Raw genomic sequence first — 21725 nt, forward strand, 5'->3', positions numbered from 1 at the left:
ATCAGTGGTGAGACTCACCAATCAGCTGCCTCCTGCATGCCTCCTAATGGGTAGCGAGCCCTCGACCCTGGCATGTGCCCTGATCAAGAATTGAACCGTGACCTCCTGGCTCATAGGTTGAACCTCAACCAGTGAGCCAGGCTGGGTGGGCTTTAAGTAAATACTTTAAAAACTGAAAGCATTTTATTTTATTTATTTATTTTTTAAAGATATTTTATTGATTTTTTACAGAGAGGAAAAAGAGAGGGATAGAGAGTTAGAAACATCCATGAGAGAGAAACATCGATCAGCTGCCTCCTGCACACCTCCCACTGGGGATGTGCCTGCAACCAAGGTACATACCCTTGACCGAAATCGAACCCGGGACCTTTCAGTCTGTGGGCCGATGCTCTATCCACTGAGCCAAACTGGTTTTGGCAACTGAAAGCCTTTTAACAGAATTTAAAGTAACGGTACAAGTGACTGGAGAATGTGGCAGCCCTGGAGGAGGGGTGTAGGAGTGTTTCAGAGGGATAGTGGGGATGAATAACAGAGAAGAAGGAGGGTTTCTGCAGAATTGGGCTCTTTCTTCCTGGAGCTGGGCCAGGGCTCTGCCACCCTTGTGGGTGTTGGCCAAGTCCCTCCCCCTTTCTCTGAAAAAGGAGGGCCTGCATTGGAATAGCACTCGTCTGTCTCCCACTCCCTCTCCGTGGGAGGGTATGTATTTTTACTCTCAAAGCTTAGGGGAAATCAAACATGCCTTTCTCTTCACAGAGAACTGGCAGAGGAGAAGGGCCCCTACAGACGTGGACACTGTAGCAGCTGGGACTGGGATGAACTTGGCGGGTGGGGAGAAGATGCCATGATCATGGACTGGGTGAGCTAGGGAGTCATGATTGGGAAACTACCCTAGGTTCTGGCTCATTCAGAAATCCTGGATTCGTCAGGAGTCTGGCCTGTTCATGGCTTGACTTAAATGTCCTTTCATACCTACCCCCCCCCCCCCAGTTGGGAAAACCCTTCTCAACACGTAGAGGACAGTACCCCCAGGAAGCCCTCCGTGATGCTGCCAAGATGAGAGGCATACTCATCACTCTATTCTCAGTGGTCAGCAATCTGTGGCTCGCAAGCCACATGTGGCTCTTTGGGCCCCATGAGTGTGGCTCTTCCACAAAATACCACGGCCTGGGTGAGTCTATTTTGAAGAAGTGGCATTAGGAGAAGTTTAAGTTTAAAAAATTTGGCTCTCCAAAGAAATTTCGGTCGTTGTACTATTGGTATTTGGCTCTGTTGACTAATGAGTTTGCCAACCACTGGGCTAACTGTTCTCAGACTCTGTTTCCCTGGATGTTGTATTTATTTCTTAGTCTTTATCCTTCAGACTCTTCATTCCCTGATGATAAGCTCTCTTACCTATTTGCCTTTCCATTCCCAGTATTGGATACTCAGTTTATGCTCCTCAGATGTTTATTCAAGGACAGAGGAGGGGCTGTGGTAGGAAAGAGAATTTTGGAGTTCGATTACCTAGATTGCAATAGTGAGCTGCTTCTTATCAGAGGTATTCTTTGGGCAAGTCACGTACTTATTCTGTGCCCCAGTTTTGAAGAAAACAGTACAAACCCTCCTGAGTTTACTCTTAACTCTAACGTACTGTGTTCATGGATAGTATTTGGGGCTTTGCATATACCAGTATGTATTAATCCTTCCATTCATACTAAGGAAGCCATGCCATCCTATGGAATTGTTCCAGGTCTATTACTATTTGTTACCGGAGCCTGGTGAGTTCAGGAAGCACACTGGTCATGTCCAAGTTCATCCCAATGGCTGCTTGGTGGTTTCCATCAACGAAGCATCTGTCCTGAGTTTCAGTGGGATGGAATGTCCCTGTCCCTGCATCATGAACAATGCATGAAGATGCCAGAGTACATTGGCAGAGTATTGGGCACAATTTAAAAATAATGGTCCATTACAGTTATTCCTTATAGTTTTATAAGGATTGTAATCTTTTCATCCTCTGGGTAGGTACTATTGCTGTGTCCTTCCTGAACTCACCAGTGGCTGAGCATTGACCTATGAACCAGGAGGTTACGGTTTGATTTCCTGTCAGGACACATGCCCATGTTGTGGGCTTCATCTCCAGTAGGGGGCATACAGGAGGCAGCGGATCAATGATTTTTCTCTCATCATTGATGTTCCTATCTCTCTCCCTTTCCCTTCCTCTCTCTGAAATCAATAAAAATATGTTTAAAATATATTTAAAATAAAATGAAAGGAGGGCTGAGTGTTCCTGATTGCTGCAGCTCTAAGGAAGGTGGTGGGCATTGCTCTGAGTTGGTTCCCTGTTGCAAGCTTTTCATCAGTTTCCCAAGTGGAGCCGCTTTGAGGAACAGAGTGCTAGGGACAGAGCTGAGCCCTGGCAAATGGGACAGGCCGGGTGATGCCGCTGGCTGTCTTGTGGGACTCGATGCGGCCTGCCTGGGCTGAGCAGGAGCCGGGTTTGCTCCGGAGCCCACAGCCAGCCCAGCTCGTGGCAACAGCGTGCTTGCTTTTCCATTGGGAGGCAGAAGAGAACCAGGGGCCTAGAGGTTGGAGGGCTGCCTACTGAATTGTTCCCAATGGCATCCTGAGCAATCATTTCCTCACTTAATTGAATTCAGCAAGGCTCCTGTCTGGGGTCTGCAGTGAACATTATTCCTTTAAAAAGAAAAACACACACACACACACACACACACACACACACATATATATATATATATATATACACACACACACACACACACACACACACACACGTATATATGCATATGTATATATACACACATATGTATATACACACACATATATATACACACACACACACACATACATATATGTATTTATTGAGAGGGAAGAAATGGCCACGCTAAAGGTAAGCAAAAAAAATGCATTTGACACCTGAAGTAATGGGGATTTTTTTCGCCCATCCCTTTCTGACTTCCACTGAAAATTGTGTTTCTACCATATCCTACTCCCCAAGAGCTTTGCATAATTGAAATTGCCTGTTGGACTGTGCATTCAGAACGGGCGTCCTGGCACTGCCCTGATTGTGGAGTATGCTCTGGATGTTGCCGGCTTTCTCTGTGGGACCATTCTAATTCCATTCCCTGGTTATTGGCGTCCTGGTGGAGAACTGCATTCTGTGCCCCTACTAGACGGCCCCTTCTGATGGGTTGTGGCAGCTAAGATGGTGAAAATTGGGGAAATTTCCCTTCCCATTCTTATTCATAAATTAAAGAACAGAACAAAACAACCAGTGAAGGCTAGTTTCTTCACATAGTTCAGCATCAAATGAACTAGAACCCACCTTGAAAGGAAGGAAGGAAGGAAGGAAGGAAGGAAGGAAGGAAGGAAGGAAGAAAGAAACAAAGAAACAAAGAAACAAAGAAACAAAGAAAGAAAGAGAAAAGGAGAAAAACAAAGAGAAAAAGAGAGAAAGACAGAGGAGAAGAAGAAAGAAAAAAAATAGAGGTTTGCAACCTCCATAAGAATAAAAGTGGCCTTCAATAGCATGCACCCCAGCTTGCATTCGAATTTTTTTTTTTTTAATCTAAGAAAAGACAGTGGGAAGGAGGGAGGGAGGAAGGAAGGAAGGAAGAAAGGGCAGGAAAAGCACATTTCTATTACTGTGCATGAAGCAGTTATTTTTTTTTTTTATAAGTAACACACATAAACTATTAACACTAAAGCTAAACAAAGCTTTAAAACAATGAAAGGACCTGTTAGCATACTTGCTTCCATTCCTCAGATGGACTTTCTTAATGCAGAAGTTTCAGGAACTGTCTGGTGAAGCTATTTACCTGATCTTGTTTGAAAGCAGTGATCTTGTCGAAACTGGTTTGGCTCAGTGGATAGAGCGTCTGCGTGCGGACTGGAAGTTCCAGGGTTCAATTCTGGTCAGAGGCATGTACCTTGGTTGCGGGCACTTTCCTAGTAGGAGGTGTGCAGGAGGCAACTTATAGACGTCTCTCTCTCATTGATGTTTCTAAACTCTCTATCCTTCTCCCTTCCTCTAATAAAATATAGCAGTGATCTTGTTGGGAAACCCGTCTCAGTGGACTTGTCTCTGTCTCCCTCTCTCTTTGCTTCCTGCAGGAAATTCCAATGAAAACAGGAGCTGATGGATGCTGGTCTTAGGAGCCGTGCATAGCTGGTGCCTGCCTCCCGTGCTGTGACCACAGCCAGAGCCGCGCCTTGCATGATGCATTGGATGGCTGCGGACCGGAGGCCGAACAAGTAACTGTCTTCTTGTGCTCCTTTGCCTCACCGGTGGGACCATGCCAGAACGGCTCTGGGAAGCGCTCTGGGATCTCTGGACTCCGTTACTAATACTATGGATTACGCTCCTCCCGCCCTGTGTTTACTCTGCGCCCACCACTCCGGCTCCGGCTCTGATGAGTGGATCCCGTCTGGAACTCAGCAGGCTGAGCGAAGAGCAGCGGGTCCTGAACCGCTCCAAGCGAGGCTGGGTGTGGAACCAGATGTTTGTCCTGGAGGAGTTCTCCGGACCCGAACCGATTCTTGTAGGCCGGGTAAGCTTCGTTTTTTAAGGTCTCAAGTTCACTGTCGGTTCCTTGTCTTTAGATCTTAAGGGTCAGATGTGTCGAGGTTGCCTGATGGTTGATTAGTTTATCTCTTGGTTTCTTTGGGAATAGGAAAGATCGAACTCCTGGCAGCACTTTGAAAAGTAGACACGCTGCTTTTCTGGGGGGGGGGGGGGGTGTCTTCTCTCTCATGCCTTCCATCCCACCATGGATACATTAACCCTTCTCTCTCTCTCTCTCTCTCTCTCTCTCTCTCTCTCTCTCTCTCTCTCTCTCTCTCTCACACACACACACACACACACACACACACACACACACACAAGATTTTCTTTCTCGTTTCATACAAGGTGTCTGTAAGCCAAACCTCGAACTTCCAATGCAAAGAGGTATGCCTGCTTTGCTCAGTTTGAATGTCTATCACCTTGATTCCTACGATATTGCACTTTTTTTTGTTTCATTTTCTTTGGAGGCCATGTTTCACCAATTTCAGGTAGAATTTTCTCATTTTGTTTGTTTGTCAGTTATGTCAATCATTAGCCTATGATGAACAAAGGGAAACTCCTCGCACAGATTTCTATACTGGGATGCAGGAAACTTGGCAATGGGAACCTAGTTCATGCATCGTCAGATGGGATGAAATGTATAGAAGCAAACTGGGAAATGATGGCATGTGTGCCTGCATGTGTTAGACGGGGTGTACATGGGTGCTGCTGTTGGCAAGTTAGGCAAGTGTTTCTGGTGCAGATCAGGGCTGCCTGCTTACCATGGTCACCCGGGGAGTGGCTGAAGACCAAACACGTTTATTCCTCAGAACTGTTCACAAGCTCCTGTTAATTTTGACACACACCATCACACTCATGTAGATAAAATGCCAATTATGAGCCGGGCACTGGCTGATTTCCCTGATAACTCAGATTTGGAAGTGAATCATGCCAATGTTACTCATTTCCCAAATGCGATGATTGAAAGGTAAAAAACAGGAAGAGAAGTCGATGTTGATCTTTGAAACGTACCGTTAACTCTCTGTGTTCTGCTGGGGACTTCTGATGGCTCTCCTGCTTCTGCCTTGCAAAGCGAGGTGAGCTCTCTGGGACTGCTGTCTCGTTTCCTATAGCTCCATGTGGACAAAGGAAACCTGGACGAGGAGCTTCGAATCATTCAAAGACTATTGACTGAGTCCTCTCTATGCGGCCAGTGTTCTGTTAGGCCAGTGGTTGGCAAACTCATTAGTCAAGAGAGCCAAATATCAACAGTACAACGATTGACATTTTTTTGAGAGCCACATTTTTTGAACTTAGCTGAAACCGGTTTGGCTCAGTGGATAGAGTGTCAGCCTGTGGACTGAAAGGTCCCAGGCTCAATTCTGGTCAAGGGCATGTACCTTGGTTGCAGGCATATCCCAGTAGGGGGTGTGCAGGAGGCAGCTGATCAATGTTTCTCTCTCATCGATGTTTCTAACTCTCTATTCCTCTTCCTTCCTCTCTGTAAAAAAATCACTAAAATATATTTAAAAAAAATTTTTAAACTTAAAGTTCTTCTAACGCCACTTCTTCAAAATGGACTCACCCAGGCTGTGGTATTTTGTGGAAGAGCCACACTCAAGGGGCCAAAGAGTCGCATGTGGCTCACGAGCCGCAGTTTGCCGACCATGGTCTTAGGCATCTCCATGGTGGTAGGATCAGTGAGCAAAGCAGAGATTCCTGCAACCCAGGACCTCCCCTTCCGGTCAGTATTGGGTGTTTTCTCTACCAGTGTTGAGTGCTCTTAGAAAAACCCTTTGTGGGCATAAGCCTATTATTCTAACAGTAATTCCTTCCCCCTCTTTCTATGTGCATGTGTTCATGTGTATACCTTTATTTCCTAAGTCCATAAGACAGAAATCTCGAGAAGAATTTTTTTGCTGCTTGGTATAAACTCAGGTAGCAGAACGGACTGGAAGCTATTTAGAGTTATAATGCATGCCATTACTGCGACTGCTCATGTATTCCCCAGCAGAAATGTTAATGTGTTTGATAACAGGGTGTGCCCCAGACCCTGCTGGGAGTGTTACTTACTGTACAGGTTTTACATCTTAACATGATTATACATGTGAAAAATTCTGAGTTCTGAAACACTTCTTTCCAGTGGGTTTTGACTATGGGCTTCTTGTCCAGCATCGTTTTTTTTTTGTGTGTGTGTGTGTGTTTTAAATTTTATTATTTTTTTTCTAAGTGCAGGACCTGAGACCTAGATGGATTCATAAAGCAAACCAAGAGCAAAGAGCTAGTGGGTGATTTGTGTTTGAATCTGGTTGGAGATTCCCAAGGCCAGGATTTTACCCACCCTATTCTATTCTAGCTTAGTAACTAGCTGCCACGCTTTTAAACTGTAATTTGTACTTAAGAGTTATTGAGCCATAGCCCTGGGCTGTGTGGTTCAGTCCATTGGGCACCATCCATGCACCTAAAGGTTGCCTATTCCATTCCCAGTCAGAGCACATGCCTGGGGTGCTGGCTTCATCCCATGCGAAGCATGAGGCAGCAGATCGATGTTTTACTCTCACGTCGATGTTTCTCTCTCTCCTTCCCCCTTCCTCTGTCTCAAAAATCAATTTAAAAAAAAACCTAAACATAGAATGCAAAGCCCTCACATTCTTATTTTCGGGTTATTCAGAACTGCTTTAGCCAGCTGTACGGCAAACCGTTTCATACCATGTGAAATCCTGGGTCATTTCGTACCTGCATCATTGAGAGATATCCGTCTGCCTGTTTCTGTTAGTTAACTCTTCAGGGAGGTGTATCACACTGATGGCATCTTGTATAATGTAAATAAACAAACAGCCCTGCCCAGAGAACTTTCCACTTGGATCTGAATAAACAAAGCAATTACATTGGATTTTGTTTTGGACTCATAGAATCTGGCTACTAATCTCACCTCCTTTCTGGAAATGAAGTAGTAGAGGCTTTCGGCACCCTCATGACCCAGTAACACTCAAGAAAGTCATGTTCTCCCAAAACCGGTTTGGCTCAGTGGCTAGAGCGTCGGCCTGAAGACTGAAAGGCCCCGGGTTTGATTGTGGTCAAGGGCATGTGCCTTGGTTGCGGGCACATCCCCAGGAGGGGGTGTGCAAGAGGCAGCTGGTCGATGATTCTCTCTCATCAATGTTTCTAACTCTATCCCTCTCTCTTTCTCTCTGTTAAAAAAAAAAAAATTCGTAAAATATATTTTAAAAATTAAAAAAAAAGAAAGTCATGTTTCTCTGAGTGACAGAAATGTGGCTAATGAACGCCTAGGACTTTGAAATAGCTGGCATGCCCCTGAGCCTGGATGACTTTTTATTAATTACCTTGTCCTGCTCCCTTCCCTGGCCACTTCCCAAACGATTGCAAATTCCGAGTTAAATCTATTTTCTGAAGAACGTCTCCGCCAACGTTTCCAATCACACCTGTTTCCCCTTTAAGGGAAATTGCTCCGAATTATTCCAGGTTAGCCTTTAAGGATCTTGGATTGCAGCAAAGCCAAAAATACACATTGGGGGGACCGCTTCTGATGACAAGGCAGGCTGAGTGTGGGGATGATCCGTATCAGGATGCCCGCTGGGGCTTTGTGGCGTTTTATCTCTGTGCACACGCTTCCACATGCCACCCCAAACCACTGCATCGCCGAGCCTCTCCCTGGGAGCTGGCTGAGGAGCTGTTGTTACTCCTCAGCACACCTGCTCTTTGAAAGACCCACCTGCCAGTCACCATGGTGAGGGCCTTGGGCCCAGCAGACTGAGTTCAAGCTCAAGGGCAGAGCAGTGTTAGAGTGATTGACCCACCACTGCCCCCTTACAGCAAGCACGTCAAACTCGCGGCCCTTGCCTCGTTTATTTGGCCTGTGTTAGCCTTTGAGTTTGACATGCTTGCCTTACACCACCATTGTCTGTGTTTACTGTATCAGTACGCAGCTGGATGCAAAGGTAGAGCTTGGCCTTAGAGATATACCCTCCAGAGATTTGGATATTGGCTTGGCCACTTTCTGGCTCTTAACCTTAAGGAAAATCACTAAATCTCTTTAAGAGTTGTCCAACTTGGCCCTAGCCAGTTTTGCACAGTGGATAGAGCATTGGCCTGCAGACTGAAGGGTCCTAGATTCCATTCTAGTCAAGGGCACATGCCTGGGTTGTGGGCTCCATCTCCAGTAGGGGACGTGTAGGAGGCAGCTGATCAGTCATTCTCTCTCATCACTGATGTTTCTATCTGTCTCTCCCTCTTCCTTCCTTTCTGAAATCAATAAAAATATATTTATAAAAAAAGAGTTATCCAAACTGGATAAATAAGGGTATATCAGAATAAATAAAAGAATGTATGCGTAGTGCTTACAAGTAATCATTGCCACCATGATTGTATTAATTATTCAAGTGTGTGCTGTGGTTGGAGTATTAGGCAAACTGACAATGACAGCGCTGGGTGAGCCCAAGACTCTGGGGGCCCAAAAAGAGCCCTGTTAGGTGACAGGAGGCTTCTCATTCACAGGGGATAGAACAGAAATCATGAAGAAACTATGCATTTGAAGAGTAGCATTCTTGAAATGAAGGTGTGGGTGGTTGCACTACTGTATGTCAAGACACATTGTAAAAGGAATAGCCATTGTAGTACTGGCTTAGTGATGGCCAGGTAGACAGTAGAAGTGGATTAAAGGGTCCAAAGAGATACTGTGTATACACTGTATCGATGAACAACAGAAATAGCATTTCAGGTCAGTGATGAATGATTGACTAGCAATAAGTGTCTCAGGGACAATTAATTATCCATATAAAACTGCTTTTCTGTTCTCTACCATATACCATTTTAGGAGTGTACTGAAGGGTGAAGTCAGTTAGCATGGTGGGGTGGGCTGCAGTGGGAAGTTAGGGGCCCTAGTTGGACAGAAACGTCACAGGGAAGGGTAGGACTAATGAGGATCCCCTGGGTCAGAAATGATATGAGCCCATAGATTTCCTGTTGAATTAGAATGAAGTTGATTCCACAAATCAGTGAGGTCATGTGACACTGAGCATTACATTTTCCAGGTCTATCCATGCAGTGCCAAAGCATAAGAGACCCCTCTTTTTCACGGCTGCATAGTATTCCGCGATGTAAATACCCAACAGCTTTTTTTATCCATTCTTCTACTGATGGCACTTGGGCTATTTTCAAATCTTAGCTATCCATATATATAAAAACCTAAGTGACCAAACCATTGGTCCACCTGTCACTTTGATGCATACTGATCATCAGGGGGCAGATGCTCAATGCAGGAGCTGTCCGCTGGTGATCAGTGTGCTTCCACAGCCAACCTCTTGCGGCTCCTATCCCCACTGGTCAACCTCCTGCAGCCCCTCCCTGTGGCCAACTCCTCTTGGCCCTGATTGGTCCTGATCACCAGCTAGCCAAGGAGCCCCACCTGTGCATGAATTTGTGTACCAGGCCTCTAGTTGTAAATAACGCTGCTATGAACATAGGGGTACATATATTCTTTCTGATTGGTGTTTTGGGGTTGCTAGGATATATTCCCAGAAGAGGGATCACTATGTCAAACGAAAGTTCCGTTTTTAATTTTTAAGGAAGCTCCATACTATTTTCATAGTGGCTGCACCAGTCTGTATTCACACCAGCAGTGAACTAATGTTCCCTTTTCTCCACATCCTCACCAGCACTTGTTCTTTGTTGATTTTTTTTGATGATAGCCTTTCTGACAGGTGTGATGTGATATCTCATTGTGGTTTTAATCTCATTTTTCTTAAGAATAGTGACTTTGAGCATTTTTTCATCTATTTCTTAGACATTTGTATGTCCTCTTTGGAGAAATGTCTATTCAGGTCTTCAGCCCATTTTTAAATTGGAATCTAATGAACAAAACGAATAGACCAACCAAATAAGATCTGAAGCAGGGCGGCATGTAATAGACTGACATACCTCAATGTGGGGTTGAGAGGAGGAGAAGAGATAAATAACTTATATACTTACTAGAGGCCCAGTGCATGAAATTCATGCACTTGGATGGGTCCCTCACCCCTATTTGTGCCCTTGGGGGATATCTGACTAATGGCAGGGAGCGGGCCTAAGCTGGCAGTCAGACATCCTTAGTTCTGCCACAGAGGTGGGAGAGGCTCTCACTGCCATTGCTGCACTTGCCAGCCGTGAGCTTGGCTTCTGGCTGAGCAGCACTCCCCTTGTGGGAATGCACTGACTACCAGGAGGCAGCTCCTGCAGTTGAGCTTCTGTCCCCCTGGAGGTCAATGGACATCATAGCAACAGGTCGTTCTGCTGTTCAGTTGATTTGCATATTTGCCTTTTATTATGTAGGCTATGCATAGACCATGGACACAGGCAATAGGGTGATGAAGACCTGGGGGTGGGTGGATAGGGGCTGGGAGGAGCAGGGAATGGGAAATATCTGTAGTATTATCAACAATAAAAGTTGATTTGAAAATGAAAAAAATAGAACAAAATAAATAAAACAAAGGAGAAAAAATAAAATGAAGTTGAAAACCATATTCAAAAGAGCCTTCCCTGTCCCATTCTGTCTGAAATATAACTGTCCCTTCTCTAATATTTCATGTCCTTGGACTATGCCTTTTGTCCTTCAAGATTATCATTATCTCACATGCACTATTCTTTATCTCGTTTATGACTTGTCTTTTATTAGACTGCAAACTCTACTGAGAATAATTATTTTTGGTTTCCTGTCTTCTTCACTATATATCCCCAGGTCTTAGATGACAGACTGCATACGGGAAGTGCTCAGTAAATATTTTGCGTGAACAATTGAATTAATAATTCACCTAAGTAATGGAGGAATTTACAAACGTAATATTAATTCTGCCAGATTTAGTACAAACAGCATTTTTCAATAAAGAGGCCAATGCATTGCTTTCCTGCTCTCTTTCATCATGGTATTTTGTAGATCAGCTAGGTAGCTCAAGCATTGTTTTTATGTACTGAATGTAAAAGATGTACTCTGAGTCAGTGATGGTGGACAAGTGAATTTATTAAAACACTCTCTGGCCTGGCCGGTGTGGCTCAGGGGTTGAGCATTGACCTGTGAACCAGGAAGTCATGGTTTGATTCCCTGTCAGGGCACATGCCCAGGTTGCAGGCTTGATCCCCAGTAGGGGGTGTGCAGGAGGCAGCCCATCAATGACTCTCTCTCATCATTGATGGTTCTCTCTCTCTCTCCCTCTTCCTTCCTCTGAAATCAATAGGAATATTTTTAAAAAATATTGAAACAACTCTGTGTGGAGGCTGCAGGCTCCTCTCTATGGAGGCTTCCCCTTCAGTGGCAGGAAGCAGTGAAAAATGGGGATTCTGTGAGCTTCTAATCCAGTGGCAAACTTACGCTCATCCTTATGGCCTACAGTGCATCTGGGTTCTTTTTTGTAAATTTCTGCAACACAGATGCCAGCCAAACAGACTCCATTCCTGCCTCCAGGTCTCTGTACCAAGGTGGTCCAGAGCCTGTTCAGAAATACTTCAAAGCTTAGCATTCCACGTGGCCCCAGACCCCCAGTGCTGACTGTCTCTGCCAACACTGGTAGAGACGATGGTGCATGGACCCCTGACCCTAGGTGCATATTTGTTCTGCTCTTAGAAAAGTCACACAGGGAAAACCTATATAGTTTTTTATAAATCTTGCAACCAAGACCAAAAATAGTGTCATTGGGATAAAATGGGCCTGGACTCTTTAATAGGGACAGCTTGATGCCATCTGAGAGCGCTTCACTGGGACACAGGATGCCACATAATTACACTCTATTACCGTTTATAGTATCAGCACCCAGTCATTCCACTGATATTTATTGAGCACCTACTGTTTGCTAAGCACTGTTACCTATGGATTTGTAGGTCTGAGCAAATAAATGCATGCTCCGAGTCTTGGACCTAATGAGCTACAAGGGGGAGACAGATATTAAAAATATAATCACAAGCCCAGCTGATGAGGCTTAGTGATTGAGCATCATCCTATGCACTAGGAGGTCACCAGTTCGATTCCTGGATTGGGGCTCCATCCCCAGTGGGGGTGTGCAGGAGGCAGCCAATCGACATTTTCTATCTCTCTCTCCCTCACCCTTCCTCTCTGAAATCAGTAAAATCATATTTTAAGAATAAGGAGAAAAAAAACAAACATCAGGTGAAAATAGAGCTAAGTCCTCTGCAATGAAGGAACATGGTTCTCTGGGCGCACGTATGTGGAGGAAGCTGTCCTGTGCAGTGGTGGACTCTCCCCTAAGGTAATAACTGTGAGCCGAGAAGCCATCACTAGGTAAACCAGGGTATAGGGAGGAAAAGAGAGAGCATTCCCAACGGAGGAAATCCCATGTGCTGGAGGTGATCAGAGCAACGGAGGGAGGCAGGTAACCTGAAGACGGAGAACTAGGGGTGGAATCTTTGAGTGACAGTGGGAGCTAGGCAAGGCTCCCCTGGAGATCTGGTTTCTTCTGTCTCTGCTACAAAGTGGCCCAAAGAGAAAGTCACGTGGCTTCTCTTGGCCACATGTCTTCACTTACTACTACTATAGTGAGTTGGAGAACTACACTGAGTGGCCGAATTATTATGATCTCTGAATGCATAATAATCTGGCTACTCAGTGTGTGTGTGTGTGTGTGTGTGTGTGTGTGTGTGTGTGTATTAGAGGCCCAGGGCATGAATTCGTGCATGGGTGGGCTCCGGCCAGCCTGGCCAGGGGGAGGGGACATGGGTGGTTGGCTGGCCTGCCTACTGGTTGAACTCCTAGTCGAGGGGACAATTTGCATATTAGCCTTTTATTATATAGGATATTTTATATAGGATATTCTCTGAATGGCCAGATTATTATGCGTTCAGAGGTCATAATAATCTGGCCACTCAGTGTATATTGAAGACACAAATCCCTATGGAATAGGGATGGGGAAAAGCCATATTTAACAATGCACGTAACATGTCTCAGTTTTCGGTCCGGGTTCCTTTTCTCTCGCTCTGTAGTTGTGTGATCCTCAGCTCCCCTGACAGCTGAATGTGGGGAAAACCGGTTCGCTGTCCAGGTGGTCAGAGATCTGTCACAAATCACAAATCCTCTCTCTCTCTCTCTCTTACATAAACTCCTCCGCTCCGTTCCCCTCGTCTTCCCTCCTACCTGGGCCTGAGCAGTTCCTTATTTGGATATTACTTTCTCGCTGGTGATGCCTCATCTATTTATAATCCTCTCCCTCCAAGGCACTGACTCATTTTTCTCTCTTTAAATGTGACCTTCTAACCTCTCCTCTTGCCTGTAACTTGGAAATCGTCTGGGTGGTGCTTAGTATGAAGGACACGGATGCCAAATAATTACACTCTATTACCGTTTTCGGTGTCAGCAGCCGGTGAGAAAATTGCACTTGACATGCCATTATTTTTGCTGGCCGTTTGCATGTGAAGAGCACCGGGCAACGCAGCTACAGCCAAATTGCACCTTCGACCATGCGAGCACAACTCACTGTTGGGTTTGTGAGGCTTCTGCCTGCTCCGATGGAGCCTTGTGCACCAACAGTTTGGCAGGAATGCAAGTCAGCATCATGTGTCTCAATCTGGCCCTGCAACTGGGGTTGTCTGCCTCTTGCCGATGTCCCCACTTAAAAACAGCAGGCATCCCAGAGCTGCTGGAAATCTTTTGATGCTGATATAAATAAATGGAATAATATTAGTCTTGTAAGTCAGCAGAAATACACACACACGCACAAATGTGTGCGTGCACACACTCAGTCTGTTAGCTGAGTTTCTACGTAAGTACCTCCCCAGTGATCGCCTGATCAGGTCTTTCTGCAGCTCAGACCCTCTCCCTGTTCACCTTATTCCCTACCAGGGACCAGAGGAGTGTAGATACCTGAGAACTAAATCCAGGCAGACTTCTTGGAAGAAGCCTTACTTTTTTTTTTTTTTTTTTTTTGGCCAGATCTCTTAGGGTCATCTCCTTGAGGCAGATGTTTCTCCAATGTGGAGCAAAATGAGAGTGCTATGTTTATGGGGGGTGATGTAACCTTATTTTAGGGATCAGTAGCAATAAGGTAGCCAGTAGGAAGAAGGCAAAGGGAAATAGAGAACTGCTTCCCATCACAAATTGGAAGCCAAAGCTCGCGGGGAAACTGGACAGGCCAGTGCTGCACATCTTGAAAGACGTCTCTGGCGAAGTCATGTGACAGATTGGTGTGAATCGTTACACATTATTAAAATTTATGATAATTAGCCCTAACCAGTTTGGTTCAGTGGATAGAGAGTCAGCCTGCTGGCTGAAGGGTCCCAGGCTCAATTCCGGTCAAAGGCATGTACCTTGGTTGCAAGCACATCCCCAGCTGGATGTGTAGGAGGCAGCTGATCGATGTTTCTAACTCTCTATCCCTCTCCCTTCCTCTTTGTAAAAAATCAATAAAATATTTTTTAAAGATTTATGATAATTCAGATAGAAACTGAATAAGTATCAGAAGCAAGTTATAAACTGTATATTGATATGATTTAAAAATGCAAGGAAGATATGGACCGAGTACCTGGCACATATCTATTAAGATATGTATGTACGCATGAAAAAATATATATGTGTTCAAATATTTACAGAAATAATGAACTTCCATGTGCCCCTCACCATGATCGTCCATATTCAACAATTTTCACTATTCTGCTATTTTATAATTACCCCCATACACGTGCAGTGCCAAATCTCCTGATACTTAAAAATAATGTAAGCAGAATCCTTAATGATATCCATAACCACTACATACTGATTTTGGTGTAAAAATAACCCAATTGAAAAGAACAAAGATCATAAAAAACCTCAAAGGTGTGATTATATCTAATGAATAAATGATATTCACTTAACCCACATTAAAAACAAAATAAGGAGTTAATTCCTGATATCGATTCATATTAATAACTGTACCACAAATCAATAAAGGGGAACCTGTAAGAAAATACATGAATCTATTAAAACCTTTTTCCAATGTATGTGATTAGATTAGCAGGTCCTTTCTCTTGATATTTTTTTTTTGCCATTTATTTTCTAGAATAGGCTGTGATTTCATTCAAAAACAATATAAGATGAGAGTAAAATAAATAACAGTGGTACATTGTTCAATTTTCTTAAAATCAATGCCATCTACATGGCAAATTCATTTGGCAAATAGAATCTTTAAAAACAAAACAAAACTACACCAGTAATATGCAGTTGGAAGGCCAGCCCCATCAATTAATAAATTAAAGTGCTAGAATGTTTCATCATTTCTATGAGATTACGAAGAGGGAAAGAATGGCTACAGCCCTGCTGCACTGCTAAAGGTATGTTGAATGACTTTCGTCATCATGGGGTTGGCCACATAGTAATCGGAAGTGAAGATTTTAGTTTTTGCCTGGAAATTATCTTTGGAAACTTGAAGTAATCTTGTCATGCTGCATGTTGCTTGTAACCTTTCAATACCTGAGAATAACCTAGGAAGGTTATTTATGGAATTACATTATTGCAGAAAGACACAAGTTTTACAGTGTTGGCTGGGCTATGCGTGTTTTTAAAACGGTCATGTCTTCTACATGTCAGCAGTTTTTATCTATACATATTATTTCTGTTGCACTTATTTTTTTTAATATATATTGTTATTGATTTCAGAGAGGAAAAGAGAGAGAGAGGGGGACAGAGATCAGTGATGAGAGAATCATTGGGCTGCCTCCTGCAAGCCACCTACTGGGATCAAGCCCGTAACCTGGGCATGTGCCCTGACCAGAATGGAATCCAGGATCCTTCAGTGCACAGGTCGACACTCTGTCCACTGAGTCAAGCCAGCTAGAGCTCCATTTTACTTAAATTTACCCCTGTACATAACCAAACACCTACACCTTGGCATCACGTGATCATGTTGCCTCTCCAGCTAAATTTGTGTGTATTTTGCATACAGTGCAGGCAACATTCTTGTCAACATTCAAAGATCTAGATCTTCAGTAAAGATGTGACCTCTCTTCTCATCAGCGCTGGCTTCCTCACCTCACAATTCAGAATGTGTCAATGCTACTCTCCAGGAGAAGTACAGTACACTCTGTGTACTATTCAAAGGGAAGGCCTGCACATCAGCAGCAGCAGCACATGGCAAGCAGTTAGAAATGCAGAATTTCACCCTAAGTGGTTTGGCTCCGCGAATAGAGTGTCGGCCTGTGAACTGAAGGGTCCCAGGTTCGATTCTGGTAAAGGGCATGTATCTTGGTTGTGGGCACATCCCCAGAAGGGGGTGTGCAGGAGGCAGCTGATCGATGTTTCTCTCTCAACTATGTTTCTATCTCTCTATCCCTCTCTCTTGCCTCTGTGTAAAAAATCAATAAAATATATTTTAAAAAAAGAAATGCAGAATTTATTAAAGCATTGAAATAAAAGTGTACATTTTTTTTTTTTTTTAAGAAATCAATCTATAGCCAGTGAATCCCAGGAGAGCTTGAATCCTGCTTCTTGCTCTCCGGATCTGGGCTGAGTGTGTTTGAAAAGCACTCAAAGGAAAGGACCATGAGTCCTGGTGTTTGGAAGAGCTCGGGGCAAGGTTTGTCGCAGATGCCAAGCTGCTAATCTCCTTGGAAGCCCGTGTGGCAGGTGCAAGGCACCACAGGCTGTGACATCAGTTTGCTGAGGGAACTCCCGTCTATTGCCGGCGATGGTGGAGGCACCTTAGCTCACGGGAACTGTTCCCTGCTCAGATTCATGACCTTCCTTTTTGTTGTTGTTTCTCCTGTATGCATTTACTACAAGGGGCAGATATGCTCTGAAATTTGCAAAGTATCAAATGTCACTGGTGCCCTGGCTGGTTTCGCTCAGTGGATAGAGTGTCAGCCTGTGGACTGAAGGGTTCCAGGTTAGATTCCAGTCAAAATGGGGCGTGCAGGAGACAGCCAATCAATTATTCTCTCCTCATTTATGTTTCTACCTCTATCTCCTTCTCCCTTCCTCTCTGAAATATATATATTTACTTATTTATTTACTTAAAAATGTCATTGGGCTTCTGCAGGAGACAGTAGTAGAATCCATATGAGCCTGAGCAGAGGGCTGAGGGACACTGGGGGAGCAGTAGGAAATAAACCACGAGTTGCATATCTTTGTTTTTCGCTAATCCTAAAAAGCCCACTTGCATAGCCTAGATCCGTGGTCCGTAAACTGCGGCTCTTGAGCCACATGTGGCTCTTTGGCCCCATGAGTGTGACTCTTCCACAAATACCAGGGCCTGGGCGAGTCTGTTTTGAAGAAATGGCATTAGAAGAAGTTGAAGTTTAAAAAAATTGTACTCTCAAATCTCAATCACTGTACCGTTGATATTTGGCTCTGTGGACTAATGAGTTTGCCTACCACTGGGCTAGATCTTTATTGCCTTGGATGTACCGTGAAGTCCATGAAATTGATGACATTTTCCAGGGACATGAAAGGGATGGGTGGGGGAGAAGGAGGTCTTAGGTAACCAAAATAAACTGATTAGATCCATTGCATGTTTACTACACAGTAGATACCTGATCACATTTGCTCGGTTCAGTTCTCCTAGCAATCCTCTGATTAAGTGCTATTCCCTTGGCCAGATCAGGAGGGAGTCATTTGCATAAGAAGCCGCAGGAAAACAGTGCATAAGAGGTGAAGCCAGGGGTCAAACCTGGGCATGGGGAATCCCAGAGCCAGTTCCAGTAACCATGGCAACATCTCCTTGGAACCCCGTGTGGGCGGGGCTCAGTGACCTGGGCTGCCACCCAACTTGCAGATGAGAGAAGTAGGAATCCCCGTAGTGACCCAGGGCCTGGTCTTTGAGGAGAGTGTCTATGGTCCGGTGAGATCACTCAAGCTGTCTGTCTAATGGCGAGGCCACGGAGGCGATTTCTCACCATGCTCCTCTGAGTCAGAGGTGGACGGAATCCCTTTGACAGAAGGAAAAGGTCTCAGACGTCTGCCTGTGGTGACTCTTCTGGTGGATGAAACTCACAGTCTGGGCCTGAGCAGGCCAGTGCCATGGACAAAGTGATTATTTGGGAAGTGTTCTCTAAATCCAGGGGCTGGCACGGTATCTGTCTCCTTTGCTCTCTCATTTTAAAGAACATATTTAAAATGAATCTGATGATGAGGTATGAGAAAACTGACACCTAAGAAGGGATAGCAGGAGGAGAATTTTTTAAATCCAGTATATTTTTTCCATTGATTTCTAGAGAAAGGAGAAAGTGGAAAGGTGGGGTGGGGGTAGGAGAGCGGGAAGGGTTGAGAGAGAGAGAAACATCTATATGAGAGAGACATCAATTAGTTACTTCCTCCCGGGGCTGGGGAGCCTGACCATGTGGAAACTGAGCTGGTGGACCTGTAACCAAGGTAAGAGCCCTTACCGAGAATCGAACCCGAGACTCTCTGATCTGTGGGCCAACGCTATAACCACTGAACCAAACAGGCCGAGGCGAGGAGAATATCATTATGGAGCACTCCAGGCACCATGCTCTGTGCTTCCCACATATTCACAGCATTATCATCTCCCTTTTGCAGACAGGGAAACGAACATGTTGGATCCAAGTAAATGCTCACTGGTTAGGTGGCTAGGGGCAGATGGTCCTGGCTTTTCTCCCAGTTAAGTAGAATTCTTTACTCTGAGCAGTGGCATTCCCTTAGCTCCGGGAGCTTTGGCCACACCTGGGTGGTTTTGTGGGTTCCCCTTAAATGGAGAATCGCCAGAACAGCAGGAAGGAGGATGGCAGAGTTGATGGAATGAACCAGAAGTCCCCTGCACACACACAGGAACATAAAAAAGACAGAAAGCTGGCAATACCTGGTGTCTTGAACTCATCGTGTTAATCCTGACTTATTTAGGCCAGGTCCCAGGACACGGGACAGCTGAGGTAGGGGGCAATGTCCCAATGTCACTCCGCTCCCTGCATTGCCTTCCTTGTGCCTCTGCCAACCCCCAGTGTCCTCTTCCCAAATAGATACCTGCCTCTCTGCTGCCTCTCCTCCTTCCTAGCACTTACCATGTGACCTTCCTGGGACAGTGCTGGTCATGCCCTTTGCCACAGAGAATAACCCACAGCTCCTTTCTGGAGCAGGTTCTCCTGGGAAATGTCATTTGGTGAATTAGTGAACATGGCCTTGACCAACAACTAAGTCCTGTAACCCCTCAAAACAAGTCCGACTCCCCAGCCCCTCAGAGCCTTGATTTGGGATGTGGCAGGGCTATTTATAGCAGAGTTTTCTTTGCTTTTATATTTTTGAATGCGCTTCTGGGAACCTGAAAGTATAAATACATGTCTCTTTGTGGCTTGCCTTTTTGTCTTGCTCGTGTGTGTGTGTGTGTGTGTGTGTGTGCCTGTGTGTGTCCTATTATTTTTCCCGTAGAGCAGTGTTGTTTTGACAGGACTCATCCTCTGATTATGTCCCTGCCTTTGCAGGAACATTTATAATCAGCCTCGAGAGGTGTTTTCCGAAATCATTAGACATTTGCAATGGCTGGTCCTATTGATCACGGCCACTGTTTCTCTTATCGCCTCTGCTCTCCCTGTCATCAGACCCCTCCTGTAAAGGTCTTGTGTTTTTTGTTTTTTGTTTTACAGCTGAAAGCATCGTCCACATCCCGACTAGTCCTTGGGGAAAGCATTGCAAGGATCCCAGCTTCTCCTCCACCCCACAGGTTAGATGAAACAAGCAGAAAGAAGCTGGGAATCCAGATAAAAACACTGAGAGCCTAGCAGGCATGGCTCAGTGGCCGAGTGTTTACCTACGAACCAGGAGGTCATGGTTCGATTCCCAGTCAAGGCACATTCCCGAGTTGTGGGCTTGATCCCCAGTGAGGGGCATGCAGGAGGCAGCCGATCCATGATGCTCTCTCATCATTGATGGTTCTATAATATCTTTCTCTCCCTCTTTGAAATCAATAAAAACATATATTTAAAAAAGATAAATAAAAGTCAGGCATGCTGCCAAAACCAGTTTGGCTCAGGGGATAGAGCGTCAGCCTGCAGACCGAAAGGTCCCGGCTTCGATTGTGGTCAAGGGCATGTACCTTGGTTGCGGGCACATCCCCAGTAGGGGGTGTGCAAGAGGCAGCTGATTGATAATTCTCTCTCGTTGATGTTTTTAACTCTCTATCCCTCTCTCTTCCTCTCTGTAAAAAGATCAATAAAATATATTAAAAAAAAAAAAAGACAGGCATGCTCACTCCCAACCCCTAACCCCAAACAAACAAAAGAATGAGATGATGAGACAGGATGGAAGAGACACGAATGATAGGGCCGAGCATTGAGTAGAGAGTAAGACAGAAATCCGGAATCACAGAAAGTCACGTTACAAATGATACAACATAAGAAAGGAGCCATGACCCAGAAAACATAGCAAGTGCTAGGCTTTCATAGGAGCACAGAATTAAAAAAGTACACCAAGGATCAGAAGCCATGAGAGAGAGAGAAACAAAGAAACAAACAAACAAACAAACAAAAAAACAGAAAAGCCACGTGGAGTGGATTTGGGATCCATGCAGAGATTTTCATGAGCCCCAGACTCATTTGTTTTAGGCCTGGATGGATGGGCTGATGCACATGTGTGGACATTTCTGATCACACAGGCCTGCTTTTTTGAAAGTGGGTGTATCCAATTCTGACAGATGGTCTTTGCTGAACAAATGTGGCTGGCAGGGCCAGCCTGGCAGTCAGGACAATTTGAGAGAACCAACAACCATGATGACCTTTCTTCTTTCTAAATCTTCCCAGAAACACAGATTGGCTGTTAAAGTTATATACGTCTCTTGCAACTAGTGCTGGAAACTAGATCACAGTCCTTTTTCTTCCAATCATATATGGAGCATAATAATTTAGCCTTCAATCTTATGTGCCCTGACTGGGAATCAAACCAGCAATCTCCTGGTGCATGGGACGACACTCAACCAACTGAGCCACACGGGCTAGAGTTACTAATGATGCTTTAAATGAAATCATCACACAGTTCATACTATGTGCCACGGCCCTAAACTTACTTAGTAAACTGTTAGTTTGCTGAGGAGGTGGCAAAGAGGGAAAGGATTATGGGTAAGCGCTTGGACAATTTGCGTCCTCTCAAACTCTGTAAAAATTAGGGAGTGGACTTTTGAAACAGTGGAAGAAACCACGTTATTAGAATTTACATTTCTAGTGTGAAAAATGTAGTCTATGCAATTAAGTTTAATTTAAATTGGCCATACAGAAG

At 44.7% G+C, this 21725-nt stretch overlaps 1 protein-coding gene across 2 annotated transcripts in view; it reads left to right on the forward strand.

The window, feature by feature from the left end:
• The first annotated feature begins 4149 nt into the window (after window positions 1–4149).
• Window positions 4150–21725, forward strand: part of CDH8 (cadherin 8) — a 290013-nt gene continuing 272437 nt past the window's right edge. The window contains exon 1 of one of the 2 annotated variants that reach the window (XM_045582826.1): window positions 4150–4547. In XM_045582826.1, coding sequence (XP_045438782.1) covers window positions 4293–4547 — 255 coding nt within the window. In that variant the 5' untranslated portion in view covers window positions 4150–4292. The remainder of the gene's footprint in view (window positions 4548–21725) is intronic. The other variant, XM_036440793.2, reaches the window with a different exon arrangement.

The sequence above is a fragment of the Pipistrellus kuhlii genome, unplaced genomic scaffold (assembly GCF_014108245.1).
Source record: "Pipistrellus kuhlii isolate mPipKuh1 unplaced genomic scaffold, mPipKuh1.p scaffold_m20_p_17, whole genome shotgun sequence".
NCBI lineage: Eukaryota > Metazoa > Chordata > Mammalia > Chiroptera > Vespertilionidae > Pipistrellus > Pipistrellus kuhlii.